The sequence below is a fragment of the Mus caroli genome, unplaced genomic scaffold (genome assembly GCF_978045245.1).
Source record: "Mus caroli unplaced genomic scaffold, Mus_caroli_1 scaffold_4, whole genome shotgun sequence".
In the NCBI taxonomy this organism is placed as follows: Eukaryota; Metazoa; Chordata; class Mammalia; order Rodentia; family Muridae; genus Mus; species Mus caroli.
The window spans coordinates 24,494,721-24,509,730 of record NW_028227259.1 but is presented as its reverse complement, the minus strand read 5'-3'; the positions used below and the strand labels follow the sequence as shown (position 1 = coordinate 24,509,730).

The window sequence follows — 15,010 nt, the reverse complement described above, 5'->3', positions numbered from 1 at the left end:
TTACCCTATACTTTCTGCCTGCACATCCGCACCTCTGTTGAATATATTATTTATTTCATACAGAAACTCATGGTCTAGCACACAGAGGGCTATAAGCAATACTGATCGGTGAGATTGGTGCAGTGAGAAAAGCCCCCACACAATCTGATGGTCACACATTGGTGGCTCCATATTTCAGTTTCCTTTGCCAAAAGATCTCTAGAATGTTGTCAGAAGCATGATGACTGCATGTCTCCCTCCTAAGGGATCTTGGGGCAAATTTCAAATGCTAAACACAAGGCTTCATGAGTGTGGTCCCTAACACACACCCACACTGCAACCAGCCCTGAAGGCTCAGAATGGATGAGATTTCATGCACCTGTATATGATTAGACAGGAGTAGATTTTGGCTGCATATTCAAACTGGTATGATTTCTCACTAATTTTAATGGCTCCTATTGCTGATTGAGGAAAATTTAAGGTAGGATGAGATATTTCTGAGAAGGGTTTGGAAAGGAAACACAGAGTTAGATACATAGGAATTACTTAGGTGTGGCCAATCAAGCCTAGAGCAAACCCTGGCTTTGGAAGGAGGATGTGCTCAATGGCTATGCCCCAGGAAAGAGCAGCTCAACTTCCTGTCAGTACAGGGAGAACATTAGCAGAGAACCAAAGGCTTTATGTAGTCCATGACATCAGCAGTCCCTTCTTGGACATTCTATTGTCTCCTGGAGAGTTCTAAGCAACCTCTGTGATGTCACCAGTGTTGTAGTTACAACAAGCTGACTGAGATTTCTCAGTCAGAGACTGGACATTGCAGTGATGGCCCTGCTTGCCCGACTTGGTAGACTTTTTCAGAGAACCAATGTGGATGGGAGAGAGACCAGAGAGGGGAGGAAGGATGCTGGCCTTCCATCTGAGAGTAATGAAGGACGAAGGAGGTGGACTTGGCAAATGAGGAGTAAGTCCTGGGAAGTGGATGTTGAGCTTCCTGGTAGGGGTGGCCTGAGCTGGCCTTTCTAGTAATGTGGAACTGGAGACTCTGGGTAGCAAAAAAACTTCCATGGTTATCACAATTCTTGAATCATCAAGGATATCAGAACAGTACTTTTCCATCCCCTAAGGCAGGATTTGGCAAGGTCAAAGCTGTTAGGCTATGAACTTCAAGTCTTGACTTGCACTGGGTATTGTGGGTGTTACTTGGGGACAGAATGAGACCATCAGGAGTGACAGCGGGTCTAAGCTATGCCAGTTTGAGGGAAGGAATACCTGCACTTCAGTCCATGGCTTCTTTTAGCTCCTGTAGTTATCTGACATTAGTCACAGGGAGAGAATGGTGCTCCAGACCATGATGTCATGTTCTCAGAACTACTCTGACCTCCTGTTTGTGACAGTTCCTACCTTACCTTTCTTTATCACCAATTGTGGGTGGCAGCCATTTCTATACTGTAAACAAAGAACAAGCAGTTGATAGACCCAGAGGGGGATTCTATTTTTATTTCTGGGATGTTTTGTGTTTCAGGGGGGAAGTTGATCATTGTGATGAACATATTCTCCCCTGCCTGACTTATTAAGCCAATTCCTTGGCTTAGAGTAACAGGTTGGATATCTGAGCATCTCCAAGATCTCAAATACTTGTGATAGTGAATTTGTAGTCTGACTTGTGAAACCACAGGGCTCAGGGCTCTGAAACCAAGTTGTTCCCTGAAGAAGACATCTCTCTGGTCCTCATAAGCACGTTTAAGGGGGAATGAGGATACATCTGGCTACTTACATCACCTGATCTCTCTAGAGTGATGGTAGAACTGAGATCCACTCAGAAGAAATCTCATGCTTGGACCAATCTCTTGGTGGTGTCACTAGGTTACAGGCCTTTTTCCTTCTCTTTGGTAAGTCCACACTCTTTGCATTCTCACATCAAATATTCTCATATTCATCTACCTACAGTGGCTCACAGACAGACATCATCCCCTATACCTGTCATGAGCAAGGAGCAGTTTGAGAAGGAAGAGAACGAGCTGATCAAAGAGATCCAGCTCACTACCCAGGAGACAAATGAGCTGAGAGATCGCCTGATCTATGTGACCGAGGGATCCATGAACAAGAGGTATACCTTGCTCCATACCTGTGGTGTCATTCCGGGGTCTGCAATGCCTCCTTCATCTTATGCTTTTAAAGGGGTGGCTTCTAGGAAGCTATACCACCAGAATATAACTGGGCCTCACTTCATGCCCCTATATACTTATTAGAGGAGTGGCCACACCTGAAGTTTTGTCAGGAGCGAGAAGGGACATAGACTCTTCTGCTCCCTCCACTTGAAAAGAGGAACTTGGAGTCTGAGTGAAGAACTCAGGGATAGAGGCAGTGATGATTTCCTAGGGTTCATTTGGAAAGCCTTTGACAGGAGGTTGCTAGGTGATGGGAGTTTGTAGTTGTGTTTTTACTTGTTTCGAAGGTGACTGAGTGTTGGAACCTCCAGGTAGCAGCTGGAGGGGCCTGGTCCCACATGGTTCTTCTCAGTGCTTGATTAGAATGCCTGAAGTTCATGCCTGTTCCTGTTTGTCTGTGTGCCTTATACTCTGAGGCAGTAATGTTGCATGCATTACTCTACCTCTCATTGTGTTCCCTTTGTCTCTGTCTCTCTTTCTCTTTCATTCTCTCACTCTTTGTTTCTCCATCCTGTGTATAGGTGTAAGTCTATGAGTCTATGTGCATACACAGGTACAGACCTGTGAATATGTTTTGTATGTTTTAATTTCTCTCCACAATTTGGAATCTAGGGGTAGGTGTTTTGGCCTGAGGATTTACTTACCTAAGAGTATCCAGGTGAGGTGGGTCCTGAGGCCTGGTAGTCCCCACTTTAAATAGCATTGCACTTTGACTATGTTGTCACATGTGTTAGTACTTTTGTATTTTTGGGGCAGATTATAAATCTGTGGTGATGTCTGGACTCATCTCCAGAATTATATATAATAACTGTCTCTACAGTATTAGGTATCCAGGATTTAGAATCCCTTTTATGGAAACAGGGGAAAAACCATCACAGCTGTTTGGTGGGTAAAGACCTGTAGCCTAGACCCCTGAGAACATAACTGCTTAGTCTGCCCTTCAGACCTACTGAGTAATGCAGGGAGCCAGGGCACCCTCAATCTAGATGCCTAGCTTCTGGTGTTCAGGGGCCAGGATAGCCAGTTTCCCAAGGTTAAGAAAATCCCAGCATTTAGAATGCAGTGTGTGGTTTCCATGGCTGCAGTAGTCCAGGACCCAGCATGAGTTCATGTGTTACTAAAAGCCTAAGTTTATGGAGTTCTGTCTTCCTGGGGCCAGGCCCTACCACAGGCCAAATGGACACTATAAAGAACTGAAATTAAAGGAGAAGGAGATCATGACATTCCTACATGAATTAGAGAACAAGAACATGGAGGCCCGAGAGAACAAGCAGGAGCTCATGAAGGAGATAAATTTCTATCGGTAAGTACTTGTCTGGGAGGCCAACACTTGTGAAATGGCCATTTCTGCCTTCCTTTGTTTCTGGTCGGGAGACTGCAGGTCTGGTTCTATACTTTATGCTTTTTAGGCATCAGTGTCCCTTGGATTTTTGGACTCAGTTTTCCTAGGTCTCTAGGAGACTGTTACCACTGCCAGTGTTCTCCAAGCATCCTCAGGAGCCTCTAAACAGACAAGTGATTCAGATCATCAGAAGGTTATTATGTTGTACTGGGCCTGTGGGGCTCAGGCAGGATTTTACAGAGCTAAGTGAGGTGTAATATGAGGATAGAGTGCCCTCCCTTTGGTTCTAATGACTACCCTGATTGTAGTTGCACCCTACTAATTGGTATTGTCCCAATGCATGGGCTGTCATGAGTAGATGGAGATCCCTGTTTCTTTTGGAAAAACATGGACCCTTTTGGTGTTTGGACTGCAGCACAAATTTCTTCTTCCATGAAATGGCTATTTGCTATTTGGACAGCTGTCATGGATGTATCCTGGTGGATTGTATTAGGTCTTCACAGGAATCAGGGTACATGTCAGGTTAATGGGACCTGTAAGTAGAAATGGGAGGAGGAGGCTGCAGGAACTTACCATGCAGAGTGTGTTTCCAGTAACCTGCACAGCCGGCTCCTGCTGGAGAAGAATCTTATAAAGAAGAATTTGGCAATATTGCAGCAGGAGAAGAAGGAAGTACTGGCTGATTGGGCCGTCATTCGTCAATGTTTGATGGAGTTGAACCTGAGTGGTACAGAAGAACAGGAGAAGACCAACAACCTGGAGACTAAAGAACATCAGGTAGGGACAAACAATTCGGCCAGGCTATGACTATCTGATAATTGGCACAATAGAATCTATCTTTGCTTCTTCCCACCAACTTTCTAATCCATACTTCCAAGCAGCCGCCCTCCTCATGGAATATAGCTGTTCTTTGCTCTTTTTTCACACAAGTATTCTGGGAAGTTAGCCTCTTGTGAGACTCTGAATTAGCCTCTTTGGAGGCACTATTATCACTGGCAAGTGAACCTTTCAACTCTGCTTTAGTCTTCTGTCCACTCAGGGTGACAGGTGAATAACATGTCACATTCTTGCATGCATGTCTTCAGATAGGTGGAATGCTATGTGGAGGTTTGAGTGAATTCTGGGTCCTATCTGCAGATTTCACATCGGTAATTTCAGTTAGCATATTAATGTTGACTGTCCAGTAAAGATGAGGTAGTGGGAGATAAAGGTCTGACAGCTGCCATGCCTTTCCCCACCATTCCTGTGTCTTAGTAACTGCCTTCCTTTCCCAGGTCTCAGAAACTGCTAGAGAGCTGGGATTGGCCACAGCTAAAGAAGAGACCATCTTGCAAAATGCGTTGTCATGCCAGGAGGCCCCTGCTGACCCTGATCTCCAGCAACCAGAATCTTCCTCAGATGAATCTTCCTCAGATGAATCTCTTTATATCACATGTCCTGAGTGGGAATAGGCCCTAACTAGGAAGCCATGGCTGATTCAGGGTGTTATTCCCTTTTCTCTTCAGATAATTCCTCTTGGCAGAGAACGGAGGTGACTGCACTGCTAACAAATGTCCAAGAGGAGTAACAGGCTATAGGTCTGTGCTGCTAAAAGTGAAGAAAAAAGATGAACAATAATTTTTTTATAGTTTTGTTTGAAGTTTTCATTTTTTGTTCTTTGAGTTTTTGCTATGTTATTTAAAAGTTATATGTTCTTGTTCTTGTATTTCATTGTTTATTTTTGCCTTTATCTCTATATTAATTGAAATTGTAAAACCTATTTTTTAAAAATTCTATTTCTTATGCAAAAAATGGATTTGCAAGTCGTGACTTTTGAGACCATCTTCCTTATTCAGGTTTTCTATCCCCTGCTGTAGACCTAGAACTCACATCCAGAAATGGATCTTTGTAAGTTCCAGACAGCCAGGGCTATATAGTAAAGTCATAGCCACCTAGGGGTATACAAGGTGATGAACTTTTGTGTATCAATAATTTTATTTACCCCATGGACACACACTTGGTGATGTAATCACTGCCATACTGCATCCATGGTGTCATGAATTCTCATACTCCTAACATATAGCACTCTGTCACACACACACATTCATTCATGATCCTGTGAACCAGATACTGAGGAATATACAATCATTGTTCTAGAGCTGCTGAGGATATAAACACATTCAGAAAGGAATACAAAATAAATCAGGAAGGTCAGAGCCATATGCCTCAGTTTACTTGCAACAGAGCATCAGTGATTGAGGCGAACAATAGCTTCCCTTTGGTTCTGGCCTGAAAAGGTCAGAGCCATTAACTGGGAGAAAGTTCAGGGGTCGTCCCTCCTGAAAGGGAGGGATGTCTAAACATGGCTTTCTGTGAGCCAGAGTTTTTCCTTGTTTCTAGTCAAGAGTTAATATTTACCCGGAGAGGAAAATGTCCTTGGGTCTGCAGATAACAGTTTCTTCTTGTGAAGTTTGTTCTCTTTCTGAGGAAATGAGTCCAAAAATGATAATATTGTCTGCCCGGTGTAACTATGTAAAAATGTTATTGTTTGGGCCTAATTGGCAAAGTCATAACCCATGTTTTTAAGCTGTAGAAATCAGTAAAGCTTTGCTTCTTGCCACCAGAGCATTAGTCTGTCTGTTTCTTTAAGGCATTCACAAAGCTCATCTTCGTCAAGTGATAACCACACAGCAGACATAATGACCTTCCATTTCTTGCTGGGAAATAGCTTTTAATAGATGCTGTTGTCCTTGACCATAAACTTGCTTTGTTTTGCTGTTGCTGATTAGACTTATGTTGAACATTTATGTGAATGGGTGTTTTTCCTACTGAATATAATACTGTATGTGGCTCCTCCTGAGGGACATTTCCCTCAGAGCACAGATGGAATCACAACCATTCCTGGAGATGATTGTTAGGTACCATGTGGGTCTTCTAGTGAGTAGCAGATGTTCTAACCTGTGAGGCATCCCCACACTTCCTGCCGTTGGCTTTTGCCCTTCCAGTGAATATGCTGTATTAGATGAACAGGTTCAAATCCACTTGAGTGGAGAAACTCAGAAGATCTGTAGGTACAGTGCCTGACCTGCCCACACTCAGTGTCCTAAGCTGCCAGGCATGTATACACGGCTCTGATATTACCACTGCTATTTCTGTGTTCAGAGCCTTTTAAGTGAACAAAAAGGGGTGGAAGGAATATTGCTGTTTGTGTGCTCTGCTCCCTCAAGAGTCCCTAAAAACAGGTGCAGTCAGGTGAAATCTTAATTGATCAGATAAGGCTAGAGGCTCTTATTGGGCAGGGGGAAGAAAGGCAGAGCTGAGATTTTTAGAGAGGGGAAGTGAGATGGAGAAGAGAGAGGGAATGAAGGACAAAATAAGGAGGAATAGGAAGATGGTGCTGGACTACGGGGCTCTAGGGGCCATAAGTAACTGGGGATTTCATAAATGGGAAATAGAGTAATGTAGGTACATTTTCCTGATCTAAGTGTGCAGGTTGTATTTGTATGTGTTGAGTTTTGCATTGTTTACATGGGCATTTTGTGGTTGTAGATTTCCCCTAATAAATTTGTCTGGCATATTACAAGGGTTTTGTGTTATTATTTTAAGAGGTAAAGGGGAAGTGTGAGTGGCAGCCAGCTCACTGGAGGCTAGCCACAGGTGGTGGATGGCATTGGAAATATGAACAGCCTGGCAGCAGCTAAACATGGGAAACAGGGCAATAGTGCTACATGGGGCTGGCCACTCAAGGTTAATGAGATCGTCTTTCCTGTCCCTAACCACTTTAGCATGGATTGGGTTTTGTTTTTATGTTTTGCTGTTTTTCTTTTTTGTTCTTTTGTTTATTTTTTTGCTATAAGCTACAATAATGTATTTCTTTTTGTTCTAAGCATAGTAGCAAACTGTTCTACTTGAAAAAAAAAAAAAAAGATCCCTCATGACCTGTTTTTTTGCCTGTGATCCAAGCCCTCCCCAAACTGTGTAAAATCCCTGTGTGATAAGTTTGTTGCAAAGTGGGAGTCTTAACACAAGAACAGGGTAGGTGGTGAAGTGAAGGGTGTAATGTGTAGGCAGCCGCACGCCCAAAAGATGCCCTGGACCTCCAGTACACCAGTGCCTTAAACAAAGCCATTGCACAGGTTCCAGCCCGAATCTGGCGCCAAACCCTCTGAGAGGGTGTTACACATCAAAGGGTCCGACATACTGACAAATCCCAGGAGGACACATAGCTCTCCACAGTGCTGGGGTGGATATAGGCAGTCCTCCAGGGGTTTCCCTGAGTTCCCCAGTAGCATGGAGGTGTTCCTGAAATAAAGAAAGCTGTTGAGAAGAATCTGACCTTGTTGCATATTTTCTTGCTGGACAAGGTGAGCACAACAGTAATGGGGAAATCTGGAAGAGTATTGGGTGGCCTAGGGCAAGCCAGCTGCTGTAAGCACTCAGCATACACACCTATTATCCCCTGCTGTGTCTACTCTTATCCATATTTGTACATGTAGGAGACTTTTCTGTCAGCTTCTGTAATTTGTACATAGTTATTTAATTTGGGTTATAAAAAAGTTTACTGTAAGAATGGCATATTGAAACAAGCTTCCCTGCACCCAAATTCAGAATAGCTACAGTCACAGTCCTGTAGAATACACACTCCTCTTGCAAACAAAACAAGTTCAGAAACCAAAAATATTAACAATAAATAACAAAAAAAAACCCATCCACACAGATCAATTTTAAGAGTTCAGATGTCATAGGATCTATTTTCTTCTTTACATGGAATTTTAACTCCAGAAAGGAAGGCAACATAAAGTGAATTACCATGCTGTGTGGCCTACTGTGGAAGGAGAAGTGACTTGGGCATTTCCAGTACTGTATATAAAGAAGGTATTCATAACAAAGCTGCCTGTCACAGTTGGGATTTGCTACACATCTCATAAAAGTCTCTTCTTGGTCAAATCCCCCTAAGTTCTCCCTGATTTAATCCTAAGAAAAGCCTTGAGCTGCAGTGCAATGGACAAAGATTCAACCCAAGACAGCCACCACCATGCAAGTGACTAGTAGAGGCTATCCTAACTATGCATGTCTTGGACCTAGTAGCCAAAAGTGTCTTTCACTGTTTCTCCACAGGAGCTAGCTAAGCAACTGTGAACCTAACCAGCTACAGCAGTCTCCAGGCCCTGTCCCCTGCACTCCTAAACTTGGACCTGACTGAAAGAAAAGATGGGAAAAATCTAACAATAATTCCTTCGTTTACTTCTATTGCTGCTCACATAATCGTTATTGTTGTTATTCCCAGGGAAGGCCCTGGGTCTACACTGTAATAAGCAATAATATTGATCTCTGTTCAATAGCTAGGCAGCTGTCAAAGCATCTCACTTAAACAACATCAATGTGAGGTCTGGATTCTTATCATCAATGACAGATAAGGAAGCCAAAGCTCAGTATGATGGACCCACTTGCCCAAGACTGTACTTAGAGCATGGCACTGAGAAAATGTCAGTCTGATTATGGTCACCCACTCTTCCTTCTCTGATACCACACCCAGCTGGCAGGGTAACAGACCATCTGCCCATATATACCTTTGAATTAGTCCTGACCCCCTCATCACTGCTCCCCCTAGTGGTCAAAGTGATCAATGCTCTACTCCCTACAAGCAAGAGTGAGCAAGTCCTCATCTTGTGAGGTGAGTGAGGACTGAATGAGGCACAGGGGAGCCTGGCACTCTCAGGAGTCCAGTCCTAAGGCTGTGGCTCTCCAGCTGGCTCCACAGCCCACTCCCTCACCCTGTCCTTGATTTGGTGATGTGCTGAACCCATGCTGGTATAATAGCCATGTTTGCTTTCAACTTTCTAGCTCCTATTAATTCTGTCTATCCAGAAAGGTGACAAACTTACTCTGCTTAAAAAGAAAAGCAAGTCTGAAACACAAGAAAAATAACACTAATTTTGTTATATTTTGGTTTTTTGAGACAGGGTTTCTCTGTGTAGCTCTGGCTGTCCTGGAACTCAATTTGTAGACCAGGCTGGCCTGGAACTCAGAAAATCCACCTGCCTCTGCCTCTCGAGTGCTGGGATTAAAGGAGTGCGCCATTACTCCCGGCAAAAAATAAAACTTTTATGCTTTTATTTTACTTATGATTTTTCTTTTAAAGTCCAGTTCTACCTTCTGTCTCTTCCACATCCCATACCTCCTCCCCTGTCCCTCCTCTGTCCTCGAGGTTCCCCAAACCCACCCCACCAGACCTCTAATCTTGCAGAGACCTCAGTCTCTTTAAGGTCAGTTGCATCTTCTCTGACTAAACCCAGACCCAGCTATCCTTTCCTGTATATGTGTGAAGTCATAGCCACCTAGGGATACACAAGGCGATGGTCTCTTGTGTGTGGATCATGTGGCTTACCCCATGTACACACACTTTAAGATGTATTCACCTCCATACTGTATCCATGCTGTCATGAATTCTCCTACTCCTAACATAAAGTACTCTGTAACACACATCCATCCATGGCTCTGTAGCCAAACATTGAGTAATATACAGTCATTGCAGTGCAGCTGCTGAGGAAATAAAAACAATCACAAAAGAATATAAAATAAATCAGGAAGGCCAGAGTCATGTGCCTCAGTTTTGCTTGCAATACAGCATCAGTGATAACCACACACCAGATATAATAACCTTCCAAGTCACTCTGGGAAATAGCTTTTGATAGATGCGGTTGTCCTTGACTATAAACTGCTGTGTTTTGTTGGTGCTAATTAGGAAGGACAATTGAAACTCCCCTTTTGCCATAGAAGATCTAAGAATATATTGTGGAAGTACTTGTTCCAGGTGACTGTGTAAGTATTTACTGAATGGAACTGACTCAGCCTGGAGATGAATCGGAGAGTTAATGTGTGAAAGAATTAATCCCCTCTCATTGATGTCAGATAAGGGCATCCTTTGGTACATATGCAGCTGGAACCATGGGTCCTCTTTGGTTAGTGTTTTGTCCCTGGGAGCTCTGGGGAATCTGGTTGGTTGATTTTGTTGTTCTTCCCAAGGGGTTGCAAGCCCTTTCAGCTCCTCCAGTCCTTCCCCGACCTTTAATATTCTTGAATTCAGAGTAACTTAATATTTATAAAATAACTGAAGGGATTTTCTTTTTCCTGTTTTTCTATTTTCTTATTCCCGTAAACTTTCTCCTTCAATTATATCAGGACTTTGTGTGTGTGTGAGTATATGTGTGTGTGTGAGTGTTTGTGTGTTACGCTGTGTCGCTTTGTTGATGTTTATTTAAATTCTCTAAAGGTTCTCAGGAAGAAGGCTTCTGGAACACACCCATCTCACTTCCACTAAGTCCTGTTCTCAAACTGTGTAGTGTGCTCACCAATAGGGATTTACCTTCAAGTTTTAGGAGACAAAACAGGGAGAAAGCAGTTGATTACTTGTATTGTCCCTCGGTCTCCCTTAACCATCAACCCAAAGGAGGTTTTCTATGCCTTAGACTTTCATGCTCCTTACATTAGTGCATTAGACATTAGGGGCTATTTCACTGTTCAAGTTTTTAACAGGTGTATTCATTTAATTAATATCTTCACATTGTTCTGGTGAAGCTGAGTTGTAGTAGAGTTACGTGAGTAGTTTACCGGTTATATCCTCACTTCAGGGTCAGAGAGGGCACAATGTATCCTCTATATTATGCCCAGAGGAGAATGCTCACTGGGGGGTATACCCTCAGTGCTTAGTACACCCAGTATGTAAATGTCATACTAACCAATTAACAGCAATCATCCTTGACTTCTATCACTTTGGGAATCTTATTTGGCACACCTAACACTAAGTGGTTGTTTCTGACCTAGGTTTTCTCTTAGCATGGCTTGGCTTGGCCCAGCTTGATACTGTGTGTAAGTTGGCACCCATGGCTTCAGAAGTAGTGTCAGTGTTCTAAGATCCCATTTGTGGGGGAGGGGAGGTTGCAAATCACTGCCTGGTGGGTCCCACTGACCCTGCTCAGCACACCCCTTCAGCTTGCCCTCTGCCTCAACTTCACATCTGACATTGCTGTCATGTGTGAGAAGTATTTCATGCCAGTTTCCACAGTACCTTGATGTGCCTGGGTCCACTTGCTTTCTTAAGAGATAACTTGCCAGGTTTAATCAGCTCATTTACGGATCTTTAAAGAAAGTACATATTATTTTGATTGTTTTTTTATAGGGTTTCATTGGTGAGGTTTCTCATCTCTCAACTTACCCATGGTCATGTTTTTAAGTCTTTCTAAATTGAGAACATAAATCAGACACATATAAACAATTTCTGTGGACTATAAATGATATATGAATATTTATGTATTAGGAATGTATTCATATAGTCACATTTGAGATTATTTTGTATAATATTGATAATATTGCAATCTTTCTTAACTAAAACAGTTTGAAATAATTGTAGATTCGCACATCAAATCAATCTTTAGACAAGGAATATAACACTTTCTTTCAGTGTCCTAGTTCTTCAGATACAACCCTCTAGAAAACTGCACTAGGAATCCTCCAACAGGGCCTTGGTGTTGACACAATCAAGATGCCACATCCTCTCTTTACTACAAGGATCACTTCTACTATTTAGTCAGCACACCCATGGTTTTACCTATTTCTTCAGATCCTGGATTTTACCGGTGTCTTATTTACTTTTCTATTGCTGTGCAGATACACCATGAACAAATAACTTACAAAAGAAAGTAATTAATTGGGGGCTCGCTGGGCATAAATCCATGGTAAAAAGAATGGCAGTAGGCTAGGAGACAGGCATGGTGCTGTAGAAGTAGCTGAGAACTTATTTCTGATTCACAAGTTGGAGGTAGAGAGAAAAAGAGACAATGCCTGGCGCGGGCTTTTGAAATCTTGAGGCCTACCACAGGGACATGATTCATCCAACAAGGCCATATTTCCTAATCCTTATTGAAAACTTTCAACCAACTGGGGACCAAGATTTCAAATATATGAGTCGATGTGGACCATTGTTAATCAAACCACTATATCTGGCAATCACTCCATATCTTTTCAGAATATTATATGAATGCAATCCCTCAGTGTGTTACCTTCTTGTTTCATTTGTTATGTGTCCACTTCTATAAATATAGAATCAACTTGTTGTATGTCAATGAATTATCTCACTTTATTGCTATGTAACATTTCAAAGTACAAATGCTTATGGGTGGCTTAACAATCACATTTTGGAAGGACATCTTTTGAGTTGTTTGGGGTGGTAGTATTATAAATAAAGTGGATTCAGTTTGTGAAGAACGACCTAGATTCTTGCCAGTAGAATAGGTTGTATGGGGATCCCCAGGGAATCCCTTTGGTCAACAACTCAACTAAATGTAACCTAATTCCAGAACTGGAAACTTCAATTGACTGACTACACATAGGAGCCAGTGGCTTAAACAAGAAGTTAATGAGGCTCCCATAAGTACATACCAGATGCTCTTTTCTCAAGTTCACCAGAGTAATCTCCAATCCCTAAAAACTGCATTCTCTCAGAGGACTCAATTTAGGCTAGCTAGTAGGATGTCTATGTAGGCGTCAGCCCCATGGACTGACAGTTATAAACAGCCAGTCCTAATTAGTTTCCCAACAAGATAGACCAGACTCTGAAGAAACGTCTGACTCCAAATCTCAAGCACATTAAAAGTGACTAACATGGCTGTGTTTGAGTGGGTCACTAGGCCATCAAGCCCACCATCATAGTCTAGAAGATGAAGGTAGTATTGATAATTGTCTACATAATGAAGAAGTTCATATGAGTCTGTTTAAAGGGACCCAAGGGACTCTAGACATGTTTCTACAGCTGGATCTAATCTGTCGTTGAATGCTGGTATAAGGCACTTGCTTGTCCAAGTAAGTCACCTTGGCACCTAGTCGCCTTGGCACCTCCTAGCAAGTTCAGCTCAATGATCTACTTGAATTGTTGGCCTCTGTTGGCTGCCTGGAATCCTCTGCTGTCATGACAGCAGAAGCTTTCTTCAACAGCAATGGATCTCCAGGAACTACACACTCCTCTTGCTAATGTTCTTTATTTTATTTCATCTTATTCAGCTTTTGAAACTCATTGTTTATTCAGGGGTACATTTGTATAGTACTGGCATATTGTAATTTTAGTGGAAGTTCTTAGTTCTTTTCTACAGTGGCTAAACCCACCACAAAATGTTGTTAGTTGTCCATTGTAGCCTACCACAGTTTGGTATGCCACTGTGTGTTATGTGTGCCCTTTGGAAGGATTGCAGTGATACCTCATTGAAGCCTTAGTCAGTGTTTCTCTAAAAACTAATGATGTTGAACATCTTCATTTGCTGAGTATAATCCCTATTTAGTGACATGTTTGTTACTGATCCTGTTATATTTCCAATTGAGTGTTTTATAATGAAATTTTATTTATGAATTTTATATTTGAGATAGTAGTCCTTGTTGAAATTGGTGCCTTTCAAGTATTTACTTCTAGCTGTATCACATAACTTTGCTGGCTTCCATCACAGACTGAAAACTTTTGGTTTAAGGGAATAAAATGCAGGCTCAAAGTAGAATGCATACTTTATATGTGCAAGGTGCTGTATTCAAAACTGAGTTCAAAGAATTTGTTTTAACATTTTTGATAAAGCTCAATTTGTAATTTTTAAATGGGTTTTGCTTTTGACACGAAGCCCAAGAACAATTTCTTTGGCCCTGGATGCTAAATGTTATCCTCTGATCTTACCTAAAGCATTCTACTTGGACAAAATTATACAAGCTTTGAGACAGGTCCTGTCTAAAAGAACTGCAGGTACAAAGATGGAGCCCAAATTAAAGGAATAACTGACCAGAAACCAGCCCACCTTGAGACCCATCCCATGGGCAGGCACCAGTCTCTGACACTATTACTGATGCTAAGTTGTGCTTTCAGACAGAAGCCTAACATAGATGCTCTCTGAAATGCTCTACCCAGCAGCTGACTGAGACAGATACAGATACCCTACCCAAACACTGGACAGAGGTTGGGGACCTCTTGCTGCAGGCAGGAGAAGGATTGGAGTCCCTGAAGGAGATGGCAACCCCACAGTAAGATTGACAGTGTCAATTAGCCTATAACCCTGGAACACCCAGAGACTGTGCCATCAACTAAAGAAGATACATGGGCTTCTCTGATGCCACTGGCACATAGGTAACAAGGCACATATTCCTTGTCTGGCCTCAGTAGGGGAGGATGCACCTAATCCCGCAGAGACCTGATGCTACAGGGTAGGGGTCGACCTAGTGGGAGCTGCCCTCTCAGAGAGGAAGAAAAAAGGAGGTAGGGGAAGAGTGGCTGCATTTGGGATGTAAATAAATACAAAATTATAAAACCTTAAAACTCTATGGTATAGGACAGTAGAACAGGATAATAGAATATAGGATAGGATAACCCTATAGTATAATAGCAGTCAGTTTGGAATTAATTTTTGAAGTTTGAAGTTAGGTGGATTTCACCATATTTGTGGAGGTGCACGTGTCACTCCAGTATCAATTGCTTAAAGGGCTGTCCTCCCCCAACCATCAAAGTGCTTTAGAT

The 15,010-nt window shown here is 42.4% G+C and overlaps 1 protein-coding gene across 1 annotated transcript; it reads left to right on the top strand.

Moving 5' to 3' along the window:
- The first annotated feature begins 776 nt into the window (after nt 1-776).
- On the top strand, nt 777-5,010 carry LOC147005010 (disks large homolog 5-like). Its single transcript, XM_085836127.1, has 5 exons — nt 777-940; nt 1,927-2,086; nt 3,307-3,450; nt 4,083-4,266; nt 4,764-5,010. The coding sequence occupies exons 1-5, from the start codon at nt 802-804 to the stop codon at nt 4,938-4,940; spliced, it is 804 nt and encodes a 267-aa protein (XP_085692253.1). The 5' UTR covers nt 777-801; the 3' UTR covers nt 4,941-5,010.
- Nucleotides 5,011-15,010: the final 10,000 nt, after the last annotated feature.

Bases quoted from the DNA above. Each gene is read 5' to 3' on its own strand.
- LOC147005010 (XM_085836127.1), top strand. From the start codon at position 802: ATGGCCCTGCTTGCCCGACTTGGTAGACTTTTTCAGAGAACCAATGTG. The intron at 3,451-4,082 runs GTAAGTACTTGT...GTGTGTTTCCAG, and splicing joins AAGGAGATAAATTTCTATCG to TAACCTGCACAGCCGGCTCC. The intron at 4,267-4,763 runs GTAGGGACAAAC...TTCCTTTCCCAG, and splicing joins TGGAGACTAAAGAACATCAG to GTCTCAGAAACTGCTAGAGA.